At 36.5% G+C, this 14,802-nt stretch overlaps 1 protein-coding gene across 1 annotated transcript in view; it reads right to left on the bottom strand.

Annotated features, from left to right (window-relative positions):
• LOC100742755 (LON peptidase N-terminal domain and RING finger protein 1) overlaps positions 1-14,794 on the bottom strand; it is a 64,594-nt gene extending 49,800 nt beyond the window's left edge. Inside the window, exon 1 of the mRNA XM_012387029.3 lies at positions 13,945-14,794. Coding sequence (XP_012242452.1) covers positions 13,945-14,515 — 571 coding nt within the window. The 5' untranslated portion in view covers positions 14,516-14,794. The remainder of the gene's footprint in view (positions 1-13,944) is intronic.
• Positions 14,795-14,802: the final 8 nt, after the last annotated feature.

Genomic DNA, 14,802 nt, shown 5'->3' with positions numbered 1-14,802 from the left:
TTACGACGAAAGAAATTACGTATCAGTCGCAACGTCGCAGTGGGAAACTTATGTAAGTTATCGTCGTATCGTGAAAATCTCATTAGGAAAACCAAATGAGTCAGACCGTATTTTCATGCTCCAACGTACATACGTGCGCATGGCCACATACCACGAAAATACGTTCCGAAGAAACGACTCACTCTTTTCGTATATCGAACGATATTTTCGTGCGATTGCAGATCGACGTTCTATTTGCTGATCACGCAGCGGATACCTGCATTGCTAACTATTTCAAACAATTTTTATTCCACGGTTCGATACATAGAATTCGCTTGACAAGCGTTTAGGGATTTGTATTTTCATATAACAGAAGGGAATAGGTAACTTAGTAACAGTTTTCGTATGCTTTTATGGAGATTGTTCCGAGTATGAAAGACGCGAGAACACGACTAAAGGTCGAGTTTCACATCGACATTCTAACTAATTAAATAATCATTCGATTGATTATTTCGCTGCGAAGGACATACGCGTCTTCAATTATCGAGTATAATCGTTTGCTTGATATATTGGCTTGGCAACTAAGTGATTGCGGCTTTTGTCAATACCACTTAATGACAATATCCACAATCATTTAGTTTCCAACCCAATATGTACGCTTTATCCTACATGCGTTTTCTGAATCAACATAACATCAACATAAAATCATTTTTATCTTTCGTTCATTTAGCACCGTAATTAATTACAGAAAATATGTAAATGTTTTCGTGCGTTCCTATCGATTTTTTCCTATCGATAAAAAGAACGAACACAGACAGACTGGAACAGAATTGCACAGTCATAGTTAAGGGTTACTTCAAAAAATTCCATAACGCGTGAGACAAGTACTCCAAGATTCAACGATAGGAGATTAAATCGAAAGCATAAATTATTCAAAACAGCTGTAAACGAAATGAACCTTGATACCCAGAACGAGGCAAAGGTGCAGCCAGAGAAGAATTCCCGTTAGTCGAACTAGAAAAGCTTCTCGAAACGTAAAGATCGCGTTGATCGACGTTGAAAGCCGGATACAAAAGATTAATATCTATAGAGGAGGAGACGGTCGCGAAATTCGCGAGTCCTCGTTTCCATTGTCGGCTGCTCGGCCTCCGGTTGATCGTGGCCCTGACACGACTGTGTCGCGTTCCCGTTGCTCTCTTTGCGAATCACTTGAACACCACGGGTGCGTCCTTGGTCCCTGGCGCTCTTTAGAATTCGCGGCCACGTCCTCCCGCCGCCGTCTTTCCAACCGAGATAAAGGTAAGAAGGAGCAAAGCGTGCCGAATTTGGCAAGGGTCCATACACGCGCGGCCGTCTCGCTGCGACTCGCGGCGCGATGAAGTTCCGCGTGCCTTGATTCGTTCCTCGACCGATACCACGAACGAAACATATAGATAGTTATCGGAGTTGATGTAACGAAATTGTGAGATATACCGACGAATAACGGCGTCAGGTTACTAATATAATAGTACTTTGGACGCAGTAATTTATTTACATAGATAGCCTCGATTTGATTAATGCGTCATTGTGTTTGTATTAAAAATACATTGACCCAGTGAAAAGCAACATTGCGTTAACATAACATTACATTTGTCATTTTTATTTCCAATCGATTCATACTATCGAATTCTATTAAGGGGGTATTCTGGTCTAGAGGCATGAATTTCGGGCGATTTTTGAAGCTCTGTACAAGCGAAATAAAAAATATTTTTGCTATCCTTCTTTTTAGCATTTGTTTATTGATATTTCGAGATTACGTAAAAAATTCAATGAAAAAAAAACTCAATATTTAAAAAGTTATGAGCTGGCAAAGTGGGTGCTGCCAAAAAAAAAAAATGGGGTGTCGTGGCGTGCATGATATCAACCCTTCTGGTCATCCGAAACAAAAAATGCGAACGGATTCTTAATTAGTATGGATGCCGCTATTGTCTGAATCTTGGAAAAGTCAATACAACATTTTTTCACAAAATGCGGCCGTTTGAAAAAAAATTTCTTATTTCGCACGTTTTTTTGACAATTCCGAACGTTTAAAAAATAGTAATATTAAAGATTTTGAGCTGAGCGTGGTCTGGACGATAGAGGAGTATATAAGGAATATTCAGACCAAATTTAAAATAAATCGGTTCGTTAGAACTTCAGATATCGTGCACGCCAACTCGAAAAAAGTAGTTTCGAGAAAAACGCGTTTAAAGTTTTGAGACGTAGGTACTCGGTCAGCGTCTACCGTTCATTGTACATTGGTCCCGGTCGGACCGGAGCAGATGCTGCGTCAGAAAAATGGCTGTGACTCATAAAATAATTGAAATTTTGAAAAATCCTTTTAAGGGAATATTCTTGAATGTCTAAACTTTGGAAATATGAAAAAAAATTTTTCGATTTTTCAAATTTCTAGACCAGAATACTCCCTTAAATTCTTATCGTCAATATGGAGAAAAATTTCAAAAATTTGATCAATGTTTCTTTTCGTTACTACTTCTCCTTCTATCTGCGTCTTACAACGTTACGAAGTTCAGAGAAATTGGAACACACATTTCATACTTTTACTCCGAATATTTAGATGACATATGTCACGTTCTAAACAAACACATGAGACATGTCATGATGCCATCCAAAAAGTATAAGCGGATTAAAGATGTTCGTCTAATAAAAACGTTCGCTTCTACTGACTGTTATATCTTGTATCTTTCTATGAAGACTTGTATCTTTTCGTTATATCTCTTCCGTACGTTATATTCGTTTCTCAAAGTCAGCATGTCGTCAAAAGTCATCATCGGGTTTCTTAATTCACACTCACCCAGCTTCCTGCTTTGGTTTGATACATACGCCCTACTCAAGACCCTGAAATGAAATACGCGGTTCCAACGTCGAGTTCAGTCGACGATTCTCTCGTGTCTCGTATTGTGAGAAATGGCTGCAAAGAGCTGCTAGGGAACTGGAGCGAAGAAACGCGTGAAATTGAGCCTCGAACACGATTCCCGCTTTCTATGGAAGGCGCAGCATGCGTGGAGTAAATGGAGAACGAGTGAATCGGCTTGCGAATTGTATGTCGTAGAAACGCTTGGAATTTTGTACTGAATGCGATGAATTAAATGGCGAAACAGACATAGTATTCGACTATACATGTAGGAATGTTATATTATAAGTAAATAGAAAAGAGTATGATAAATACAATATCGTTGCACTCACACGAAATCGAATATAATACCGCGTTTCGCGTATTCGTTTCTCACTAATTCTACGTCACAACAACACAACGAACTTCACTCGACCACGATAAATTCAACTCTGAGAGCATCTTCCACGCTCATTTTTTCCCTTGACAAACCTTGGTAACGCTCACAACACTCCTTGACAACATTAACATATCTTGACAACGTTTATAAACAATTACCCCTCACGCCGCGTCCTTCCCTGACGTCACACCATCCCATATACATATATCGAAATATTAATGTACATGTAAACAGAAAATTTACTATTCGATATTATAAATAAACTATTTATATTTCTGTTCATATAGAAGTTTGTTGTTTCTAGAAAACAAATCTAAAATAACAGTGAAATTGATTTGCAATAAGGAATTCAATTATCGTGGACAACCCTCGTTGAATGTTTACTTAGTATATGGAAATGGAGCGAAACCGTAGCAGTTGATTGATTGCAGCAAGCGATTCGATACAAAAAACAATCATCAAACGTTAGCCTGCAGCCTAAATATAGATTAGAACTATAGAAATATGTTGATCGTAACAAATGTTTGCACAATAACAGAGAACCATTGTACACTGATCTTATATTTAGCGGGTAGAATAATATTGTGCTACAGAAATGCGTATGTGAGAACTAATTACAGCAGATGGTTTACACAATTTTTTTAGAAAGACTTCCGATAATTTGTTGGGTATCGAAACTAGAACGAAATCAGAAGTGAACTTTCATCAGACTATAAAATTAAATGATACAAACTACAGTAACAGACTGATCATAGCAAATAATTCAACGTCGAAATACGCTTCTCTAAAAGCTGTAATTTAAATCAAACTAATAAATAAATAGCCAATGAAAGATCACAGTTTAATGAACGAATTAGAACTATATATATATATACAGGGTGGTTGGTAACTGGTGGTACAAGCGGAAAGGGGATGATTCTACGCGAAAAAAGAAGTCGAAAATATAGAACAAAATTCGACTTCTTTTTTCGCGTAGAATCAACCTAACCCCAACCTAACCCCTTTCCGCTTGTACCACCAGTTACCAACCACCCTGTATATATATATATAGTTCTAATTCGTTCATTAAACTGTGATCTTTCATTGGCTATTTATTTATTAGTTTGATTTAAATTACAGCTTTTAGAGAAGCGTATTTCGACGTTGAATTATTTGCTATGATCAGTCTGTTACTGTAGTTTTATATATAGATATACAGGGTGGGTGGTAACTGGTGGTACAAGCGGAAAGGGGATGATTCTACGCGAAAAAAGAAGTCGAAAATATAGAACAAAATTCGACTTCTTTTTTCGCGTAGAATCAACCTAACCCCAACCTAACCCCTTTCCGCTTGTACCACCAGTTACCAACCACCCTGTATATGTATACATGTATGTATGTATTTTTTACTAAAATTCTTTACTCTTCTCTTTTATATTTTTATGTTTCCTCGCTTTTAACATCTCCCGAGCACAAAGTGACCTAAAAAGCGAATCATCCTGTCATAAATCACCTACATAACCATTCGCCAGCTTCCTTCCTAGAAATCCTATCAACGAGCGAGAAAAACATCTCAATAAAAATAGACATTTACTGTATACTATTCCTGATACGTTATTCCCTACACGAATTGGAACAAAGAACACGATTTACGCGGATCGACGCTCTCTCGGCCGCGAAGATACAGTCAGTTCTCACACGATCCACGATTTCGCGAACAATAGCCATCGAGAACGTGCTCGTGTTTACTTTACGCGCAACAAAGTCCGTGGGAACGACGTAGTAATCTTGTACTGCTTATCAACCGCGAAAGAGGGAGAGCAGAGACTGAGAAAAGGAAAGTAAACGTACGATAAACGTATCGAGATTGATTATTGTTATTACATAATAAACCTATGCTTACACCTTTACAGAGTTACGATGTTTCCTCTGTCGTTTAAAATTCAACTGTCAAATCCAAATGACGAATTTCCTTTTTGTAGTTTTATTTCTATGTCGATGTTTTATGGTTCGTTTAATTATTATTGCAATAACATAGAAAGATGTAAGATCACATTTTGTGTGACAAACGTGGGACGAAAGATAATTTTTTCAGGGAGATGAACTTGTTCTCAAATGGAGTTACGAGATTCCTTCAGATAACTTTAATAATCATTTGTTTTATCAACAACTTAATTCGCTTAATCCGTATTTTATAAAGATAATTCTTCAACGATGACAATCAGTCGGTAATTGTACAAAATTAATAATTACAACAAAAATTCGTTCCGTAAGAAATTGTAAAAAGTATGTCATTCGTAATCTCTTTGTGATATTCGATCTTTCAATCTTACACGATATTTTATATTTATATTTATTTTATATATGTTCTTCAATGATTGTCGTTATTATTGTTGCTAAAAGTAATCTTAGATCTTGTTGGCGCTATCGTTATCTCTTCGGAATCGTTGTTTCATACTTTAAAGGGACAAGATTATCTGAAATTAAATTTTATTTATTCGAGTTTTATATTAAATACTTTTCTTTCATATTTAGGTAAAAAACAATCAAACATTTATTTCTGATATGTCATCGTTCTCTTCACATTTTATCATCAGTTTTGTTCCTATACCAAATATCTCACGTTCGGTATAATTTTTCTGCTTCGAAATAATATGTTCCCCGTGAAAAAACGTGATACCATTCTCCGTTGTTCTCGTCTGTCATCGGACGTGCCACGAGCACATGCTATACACATAAAGTGTACAGCATCCATTTGAACGATAATTATAGCTCACTTTGCAGAAAGGAGATACCACGATTCTTCACGAAAATACTCGCAAGACAATGGTCACTCTTGGCAAATGCTTTTCGTTATGTATCTTCCTTAGAGTTCACGAACAATTTCTTTTCCTTCGATCTAACAACCATCGATCAACCTTATCACAACTAACGGGAGACAATAGTAACTTGAACATTTCACGCGGCAACGTTCGCGGCGATTCGTATTCAAATGATTCGCTTTAATTAGAGTGTGATTGCTGAGAAGCATTCTTTCCTCGCGCGATGAAATGTAAATAGTAATTAGCTTCCTTTACTAAAACTACACGCGAACGTAATTGCCTTTTGTGACTCAAATCATAGATAAGCATGATTAGTTTCTTTTGTTCGTTTCATTCGATCGTGAAATATTAAATATACGCTTTATAGCGCTACGTTACATATTCAAGGTAGATCAGTTCCAATCGTGAATCAATTGAGATTTAAGAAGAAAGTAATTTATTTCGTTTAAATGCGAAACGTTATTCGAACCTATTTAATTAAACAACACGGTCTTTATAGCTATTTTCTTTTCTCGAATAAAATATTGCCGATCGTTTGGCTAGTCAATTAGAAAATAAATTACATCGCATAAAACAATTGGCGTAATTTTACATAATCCTACAGTGATATTTGAAGGAAATGTAAGAAAAGCGATTATCTTATGATTTATAATACGCATAAAGAATTTTACATGATTATATAACTCTCGAAATAATGAACTCATTTCAAATTTCAATAGATAAATGTACCTACACATTTTAAACGTATCACATAATCATATACAAATTACTTCCGACATAAATGAAGTTTCGTTTGCTGATATCTGATTTATTGATTTACTTCTAGGAACGCGAGATAACGTTATTGAGATAAAGAATCTTCCAAGTATTCTGCCACATCAATAACCGATTATATAATATCAAACCATATTCTTGTCATCGAGAAAGTAAGAAGAACAGAGGATTACAAAAATTGTACAATTTCGTACAAAAAGTAAAGAAGAAGAAAAATTATTAAAATTCGTATCAACTTCGTTTACAACCGGTTATACTAAAATGAACTAATTGTAAGACAAAATCGATTTGGCTAGCACGCAACGTCTTCGAAGGAGTTCAAGACGAGTTTCGTTCCTTGTTCATTTGGCGAAGAAGGGAAATTAAAGCGTGCACAACTGAACCAAAAGCCAGGTGGACGGTGCAGGTGCAACCAAGCAAATAAGCTCTCGAAACAACCACTCGCAAATGACTTATGACTTCGACTACGCGATTCGTTTTTGCTTCTTTAAATTTAGTTTCTGCGTCGTTGGCGCTTACGTAATTTTGACTGCATACCAGCGATCCACAGGTCGACTCTGTCCAGTAATATGACCATACGATGGTTCATCGTGGCCATTAGCCATCGTGTGTCGTGTCTCGGGAATAAATTAAAGGCGCGCTACACATCACACGGTACAGTGTTCAGCATCACTGGTTCAGGGCATACACGGAAAGCTCCTTTTATAGAACGCAGCATATTTCTAGCTTGACACACCACTCGAAATAATACCTGCATATTGTTTCACGAATTCGCTTTGCCCCGATCGATACGCTTCGATTGGTACAATATTTCTTTGCTACCTGATACTTTGAGCAAAGTTACTGCGTTTGATTATTTGGCTTGCGATGATAATTTGGAACAAAAGAGTCGATTTGCGAATTTTATATAACGAAATAAAGAAAAACAGAACGTCTATAGGAAAGCCGATGTTTCTAATGTCAAATCGTATTTTCGTTGATGCCGACATTTATGGTATCCGTATTATATATTATATAATTTCTGAGTTCTAAGTAGAATCTACGAATTTGGTTAAACAATGCCTCTTAATGCGCTTTGCTAAAGATTAGTATCCTAGAGGTTAAAGAGATTACGTGTCTCAAGTTGAGACATACCTGTAAACATGTTGCAAAACACTATCGCATATTTTCTTTTCTTACATTACGTAACTAAATTGATTAGCTATATTACTAAATTAAATTTCTTAAATGCGTTTATGTTTAACATCTACCAAATCAATTTGACTTTTTCGAATGAAATGTATGACGCTCTTTCAATATATTATTAAGCTCTCTGATATAAAAAGATAATATTATAATTGGAAAATTATTAGAAAGATTCTATGGTAAAATCACGAGTATGCAACATAGAGAAAATTGAATTCTGTTCGACGGAGTGAAAAGTTCCGTTGAAGCGTTGCCTCGTAAAGTGGCAACAGATGTTCGCCGCGCGTTTTCTCACGGTGGTACTTCACAAACCGTGGAACTTCTCTTTCTGATACCGTTGGCAAACGATTACCAAGAACAATGACGCGTAGTCGCGATAACACGTAATCCATGCTCCATGACTAATCGTCCTTGCCGAGATCGTCCTCGTTATCTTCATCATCGTAGATTATCTTTTACACAGAAGATCCCGTGGTACGGACAGTGTGTATATGAAAATAAGAATCGCTTACGATTAAATTCTACATTCCTGGAAATGGAATGCATTTATCAGCATATAAACGATAAATCAATTTTTAATCAATAATACCGGCAAATAAAGAGACCTATCTTATTTTATTCCTACGATATAGATAAGTAATGGATTTATTAAAATTTAGGTTCCTTTTGTTTTACAATTTCATCCACATATATAAAGTATGTAATATTGTGCATATATATTGTGCAAAAATCTGGTATAATTTTCTTTTTTAAGTTCCTTGGATTACTTTACGTATACTTTTAGAGAATTCAATCGGGATGTTACATCAGACCTGAAAGAATTAATCTCTTGAAATCTGAAATGTTAATACTTGGTTTATCTTTAAATAACAACAGATAGATTCTTTAATTCTCTAAAGCATTGCAGGAATCCATTCTATTAGGATTATTCTTAAATTTTCCTGCTTTTTTTTTCTTCGTCTTCTACATAACGTAACAGGTAACTAATTATTGGAGCGCGGGACATGATCAATAATTATACTGAATACTTTTCTCACAACACCTTATTTTACAATGCAACAAATACATTTGTATTAGATGAATCACTATGGCTTTTTTCTCTCCTTAAGCACGATCATGATAGATTATTATCGTACACTGTTTCTTTTCCCCTTGACTGAGAAGTAACATTTAAATGCCGTCAATGTTTCATACATGTACCAAAGATACTCAGTACTACGAGTACATGTTTCTTTCTCCATAAAAGTCGCTTGATTGCAACAAAAATTTGTCGTTACTTTATTTCCCATTTCTTCTTTAACTGGTGGTTTAGAGTTGCATCTGTGTTGGTCTATTCTCTCAATTCAGTTCAAAGCAGGTTATTTAGATTATTAAGGAAATAGCGAACACACTTTCAAACTTTAATTCTAGAAAAAAGTCGGGAAATTCATTTCTTAGTTGTTAATACGTACTTAGATCACGAGAGAAATGATAAAACGATAAGACAAAAATTAATCACTGTACAAAATTCCGCTTTCCATAATTTAATGTCTCGCGGCAATTTTCTATCAAAAGTTTAAGACTTGGTGATTTTTCCCACAATTTTAGAGGAACAGAGCAACATACCTAAAGATTTTACTAAAAATCTGAGTCACGTATTTCTTTTAGCGATATTGACACTCAATTTGAAGAGGTAAAATATTGTACCTCTCCCTCTTCTCTACGCGAGTACATGTGATAATTGCTTTAATAAAAAGAGAGAGCGAAAAGATAGCTATTCTTATCGTAAGTTGCGCGATAATGTTATATAAAAGTTTATATATTAAAAAATTTACCAAATAAAAGTTATATAATTACCATTATATAACATTATTGTATTATCTATCTTATTTCGCTTACGAATGAACGAAGATAGTATCACAACGAGACAATTGAGGCTTAATATTCTTCGCTAGTATTCAACCATCATGTTCTAAAACATAAAAAAAAATGTTTTCCATGTCTGCTACTTTTTAATTATGTTTCATAAATTAACAGTTATCGCCGTTGTTCTAAATAATAACACGAAAGAGACGTCTTGTTATTTCAAATATAAGTTAATTCCCTATTTAAAAAATACAAATCTCTTAAATCTTTATCCCTAAAAATACATTTAAATAAGAAAAGAATCTTTTCTCTCTGCTCTTGTTCAACATCCCTGGAAAGATTGATGGGAAATACCAATCCTTACATGTTTTCTATCTTCTACGATATTCACTAGCCACTCCTAATTCATCGCCATCTCTGAAAATATGTATTCACATTCATTCACATTGCTTATTCCTTCCACTAACAATCTACATACATATGTAACATCTATATACTATTTCCTTATATTATCCTTATATTTTCTTCTACATCGGAACTACGGATCTATAATGTGTAGCTAAATATTCTGCAATTAAAAAATATATGTACACAAATATATAATAAAGATAATCAAGTTTCAAGTTATTATTTAATTTCGTTAAAAAATTAATTCAGTTGACTACAAACCGCTACACGACATCGACTAATAATCAACTAAATGAGCCAGTTCGTAAACAGGATCGTGTCTGTGTCTTATTAAAAGTCAACATTGACTTGGCCAAAAGCGTCTGCGTATTTTTAGCAACAGCCAGAACAATGAAAATCCGAGATCCGGTTATTTCAACCATTTGTCCGATTTTATTCAGCGTTAAGGAATTTCGAAAACGCGTTACTCCGAAATTACTTCGCGTGCAAGCGATCATCTCGCGGCACGTGTCGCGTCCGTTTCGAATTAACGCGTATACGCGATACGCTAGATTTTCCGTGGATGAGTCGGTTTGTTCCATGCAGAAAGTCTTTGTGTTCGTGGTACATGCACCGTGTCCCACCGAACGGACCGATGCGACGCGACGTTCGGAATAATCCCGACGTTCGCTCTTTCTCTCTCTCTCTCTCTTTCTCTTTCTTTCCCTTGTCTTTGCTCGTCTCCCTTTCGTCCTCTTTCTCTCTCACGTACCCACGTTATATAAGAACCGCCTCAGACTGGCCGTGAACTTACCGACGTCGTCGTCTTCGCATTCGAACGCAGCCGTCTCTCCCTTTCCACGCGCGAGACCGTTCGGTGCACTCGGCATGCACCGAAGAGGGAGAAGGAATGCGATCGATTCAGTTATTCTTTCCAGTGGGATCGAGAGAATCGCTTTACCTGCCTGCTGCAGCCGCCGCTTTATCTTCGCGGGAGAATTCCTTCAACAGGGTTTCACCACGGTGTATTTGCGCTCGCTACGTTCGAAACGTCTTCTTGAGAAGAAATGGAGCGTAAATTGGGCGTTTAATTTAATATTGATAAAATTCAGAACGATGCATTTTGACGACTTCGATTGGTTCGCTTAATTTTTCCTTGGACGTGTTTTCTTTTCTTTTGGAAATTTATTTATATGTACATTGTATCATTACGGAGAATCGTGAATTTAATCGTTAATTTTACGTTTGCTTATTTGTTAACTTTTATGAAGCATATATATGAAGTATATTGGTGACAATAGATTGAACAGGTTACATAAAATAAATCGATCATTACTCGTCATTTATTTTTAGAGTAACGGATTAGAGGTGAATGCATCCTAGATACAGTTCGAATGAACATGTTCATAAGATGTTTTCTTTTGAAGGGATACTACATGGAAAAATTTCAGGTATCATATGCTTTGTAATTCCACTATTACGTTAAAAGGTATAAATACGAAAGATACAAAGGAAGTGATAACGGGCAAACAAAATAACGTAAAGACGCTATTAAACAATAAAATTTAGAGAGGAAAATATGTTTTTCAAATATTCCTGAAACAACAATCGAAACAATATACCACCCATTGAAAAGAATTTAAAAATGGAATTAGTCAATTCGTATTAAGCAGTGCATGACATAAATTGAGAAATTCCATAAATATCTTTGCTACGTCGTCTTCGAAGAAAACACGACGATCGAAAACATCCTGACTCGACGATTGTCGCAAAGTCGAGACCTACGATGATTATAGCATAACGTCATGGATTAAAAAATAGAAAAGAGTCTACGAGACGTTCCGACGTCTGGGAATCTGAACAAAGGACGCGCATTGAGGTCGTCAGCCAGAACTTGAATCGGAGCGATTAAAATCCACGTATGCGGGACGCGAGAATAAGAACTGCATTTGCCCTTTCTCGTGAATACCTTTCTACGTGGATCGCTATAAGTTAAATCGAGTAGCCAAATGTTTATTTAGGCGTGTTTACTCTTCGAACAAAGGCTAATAAATTTATAAATTTGACTGATACAGGCACAATAATTTTTACGAAATTTTAATAGCCGAGAAACAGAAATTTTTTGCTTTGGAAGTTCAAGACAGTTCAAGTCCACCGTGTATTCAAATTAAATAAAACACTGAGTAATCAGCTTATTTTTAGATATCTGATTCACTCTATACCAAAGTCTCTACTTATTTTAAACATCGTAAGTTAAAAATATCTTAACAGCTGCTGATAAATGTATATTATTTTGAAAAAGTGCAGAAAAACCTGCGACATGCTATTTAGAATTTTTCTTACCTTTATGCTAACTGTACTTACGAATTTCTGTCATAAACCATCTTTCTCGAGCACTCTTTTACGAGAGTAAAAGAGAAAAATTGAGCGGTCAAGAATATAAAAGAATAAAATCCGTTCCTCGGACATTCGAATGCTCAATGAGTTTAAACGACGAAGCGAGAGAAGACGCGGTGTGTCGGTAATTCATGCGCGGAACAAAGAGGATCGTCCGAGTGCATATGATTTACGGCGTTATTTGTAAAAACGTGGAATGCGTTTCTGTCATAAAAAAACTTTCTATAATGGGCGAGTAACACGACCAACGTTATCCACAGATTGAGCACGTAGTAAATATTCGCATATGCGAACGAAATACCATTCATGAAATACCAGCTACGTTTTGTCAAGTTTAAAAAGCATCCGACCGAACCGTATCATTTTCTTCTCTTTCTTTCAAGTCGATCCGTTTAAAACGATCGTGCTTTTATCTTTGCGTATCGTGCTATCTTTGAAATCGGAACATGCAAATTAATTCGATCTTCTGCGGTTCGTAACGCTATCCGGATTCGCTGTTTCGTAATGATCTTTATGTAACTACTTTGTAATCCCTGGTGAGAATTTAGTAGCACGAGTAAACTTTTCTTGTACGCAAATCGCGTGTCTCTGCGACTGATTGCATAAAAAGGGAGACAAAGGACAATCACAGTTACATCGTGCGGCTAAATCGAAACGTGTCTTCCAACTTATTTGGTGTACGTGCCATTTTCTGTATACTAGTGCAGAAAAATCGTTCTTTACATTGAGATAAAAATAATCCACAAAATTGTTACTTGATCGCTATAAATTAAGAACTCGGTAAATACTAATCTGTTTATTTTTGGAACAGCTGATCAACAGTGATTGAACGAGCATTTCGATATAGATAGTTGAAAAGGCTATCTTTTATCAATCCCAATTTTAAACCATTTAAAAATAAATGATAAATCTGTGTGAACTATCGATAAAAGAAAGACAGCATAATGAAAAATTAGAAATATTTTTCTAATATCTAAGAAGATTACAGAGATGTACGTTTAATCTTCAAATAAAAAAAAGTGTTGCATGTATAGAATTTGTTGACAGTGTGTTGAATTTTAAAATTGTTCTTGTATAGAAAATAAAAAATGTAACTTCAATTTATCCAACTATATTATGATTTACGATACAAGTGTACACTTTTGAGCCACTATTTACGTATACATATATACAGATGCTTTCTCACCCCAAATTTAATTACGCGAAAAGTGTCACGAATAACGATATAAAAAATAACGAAAAAGCTACTTCATATAGAGAGAGACGAGATTCGAGACGCAAGAAATTCCGAAAGAAATACTCACCAAGATGGACTGCGAGGTTGTACCTCTCGAGGGCTTGACCCAGGTGTCCCTCCTTCATCAAAATGTCACCCTCGTGTCTTGCCCTGCTGGCTTCTGCCTCGCGTGGCCACCACTTTTCCACCAGTCTCTGCACCAGCACATTCGTCTCACTCACAGCGACAATTTTTTGTCCGCACACGCGACAGCTCTTGCCCGGTTCCACGCAATTCTTGCAGTACGTATGGCCGCAGTTCGTGGTCACTGGTTGACACAAGATTCCCTCGCAAAGGGGACACGCGAACGACGTCTCTATCTTTTTTCTGAAACCCGTGGCCGTGATCGCGGTTCCAGACAATTCGTCCAGCAAAGCGTTCGCCAGATGTTTTAATCTCTCCGGTAGTACGGAACCCTCTGACAAACATCTCGAGTAAACACCGATAGATTCCCTGATTCGACCACACTTGGCCAAGGAATCCCCGTAGCCTACGAGCACTTCAAAACTCGGCGCCTGCTGTTTCAAGCTGCGCTCGTACATTTCTACAGCGAGACGATAGTTGCGCGAGGCGAAAGCTTCTTTTGCCAACTCGGTCATATTCGTGGTGATATACGAAGCGCGACAGATTATTGGAAAAATCCTCCTCTGCTCGAGATCGGTCTTGTTGCTTTCGGAGAAACGACGCGCGCGTCCGAACGATTACGTGCACACGTCGATCGCGGGGTAAACTGCCCGGCACGATCCGCTGGTCGATAACTTGGAGAAGAAAATTCTCAGAACGATGCGCATTTTACTTTATCCATCCACTTTGAAAGATCGTACGATCTTTCTCGTTTATTTCGCTTTTGTTTAATCTCTTGCTTAAAAAAAAAAAAAAAAAAACA

The sequence above is a fragment of the Bombus impatiens genome, unplaced genomic scaffold, assembly GCF_000188095.3.
Source record: "Bombus impatiens unplaced genomic scaffold, BIMP_2.2 scf_0442, whole genome shotgun sequence".
NCBI classification, from domain to species: Eukaryota; Metazoa; Arthropoda; class Insecta; order Hymenoptera; family Apidae; genus Bombus; species Bombus impatiens.
This window is presented reverse-complemented; position numbering and strand designations above follow the sequence as displayed.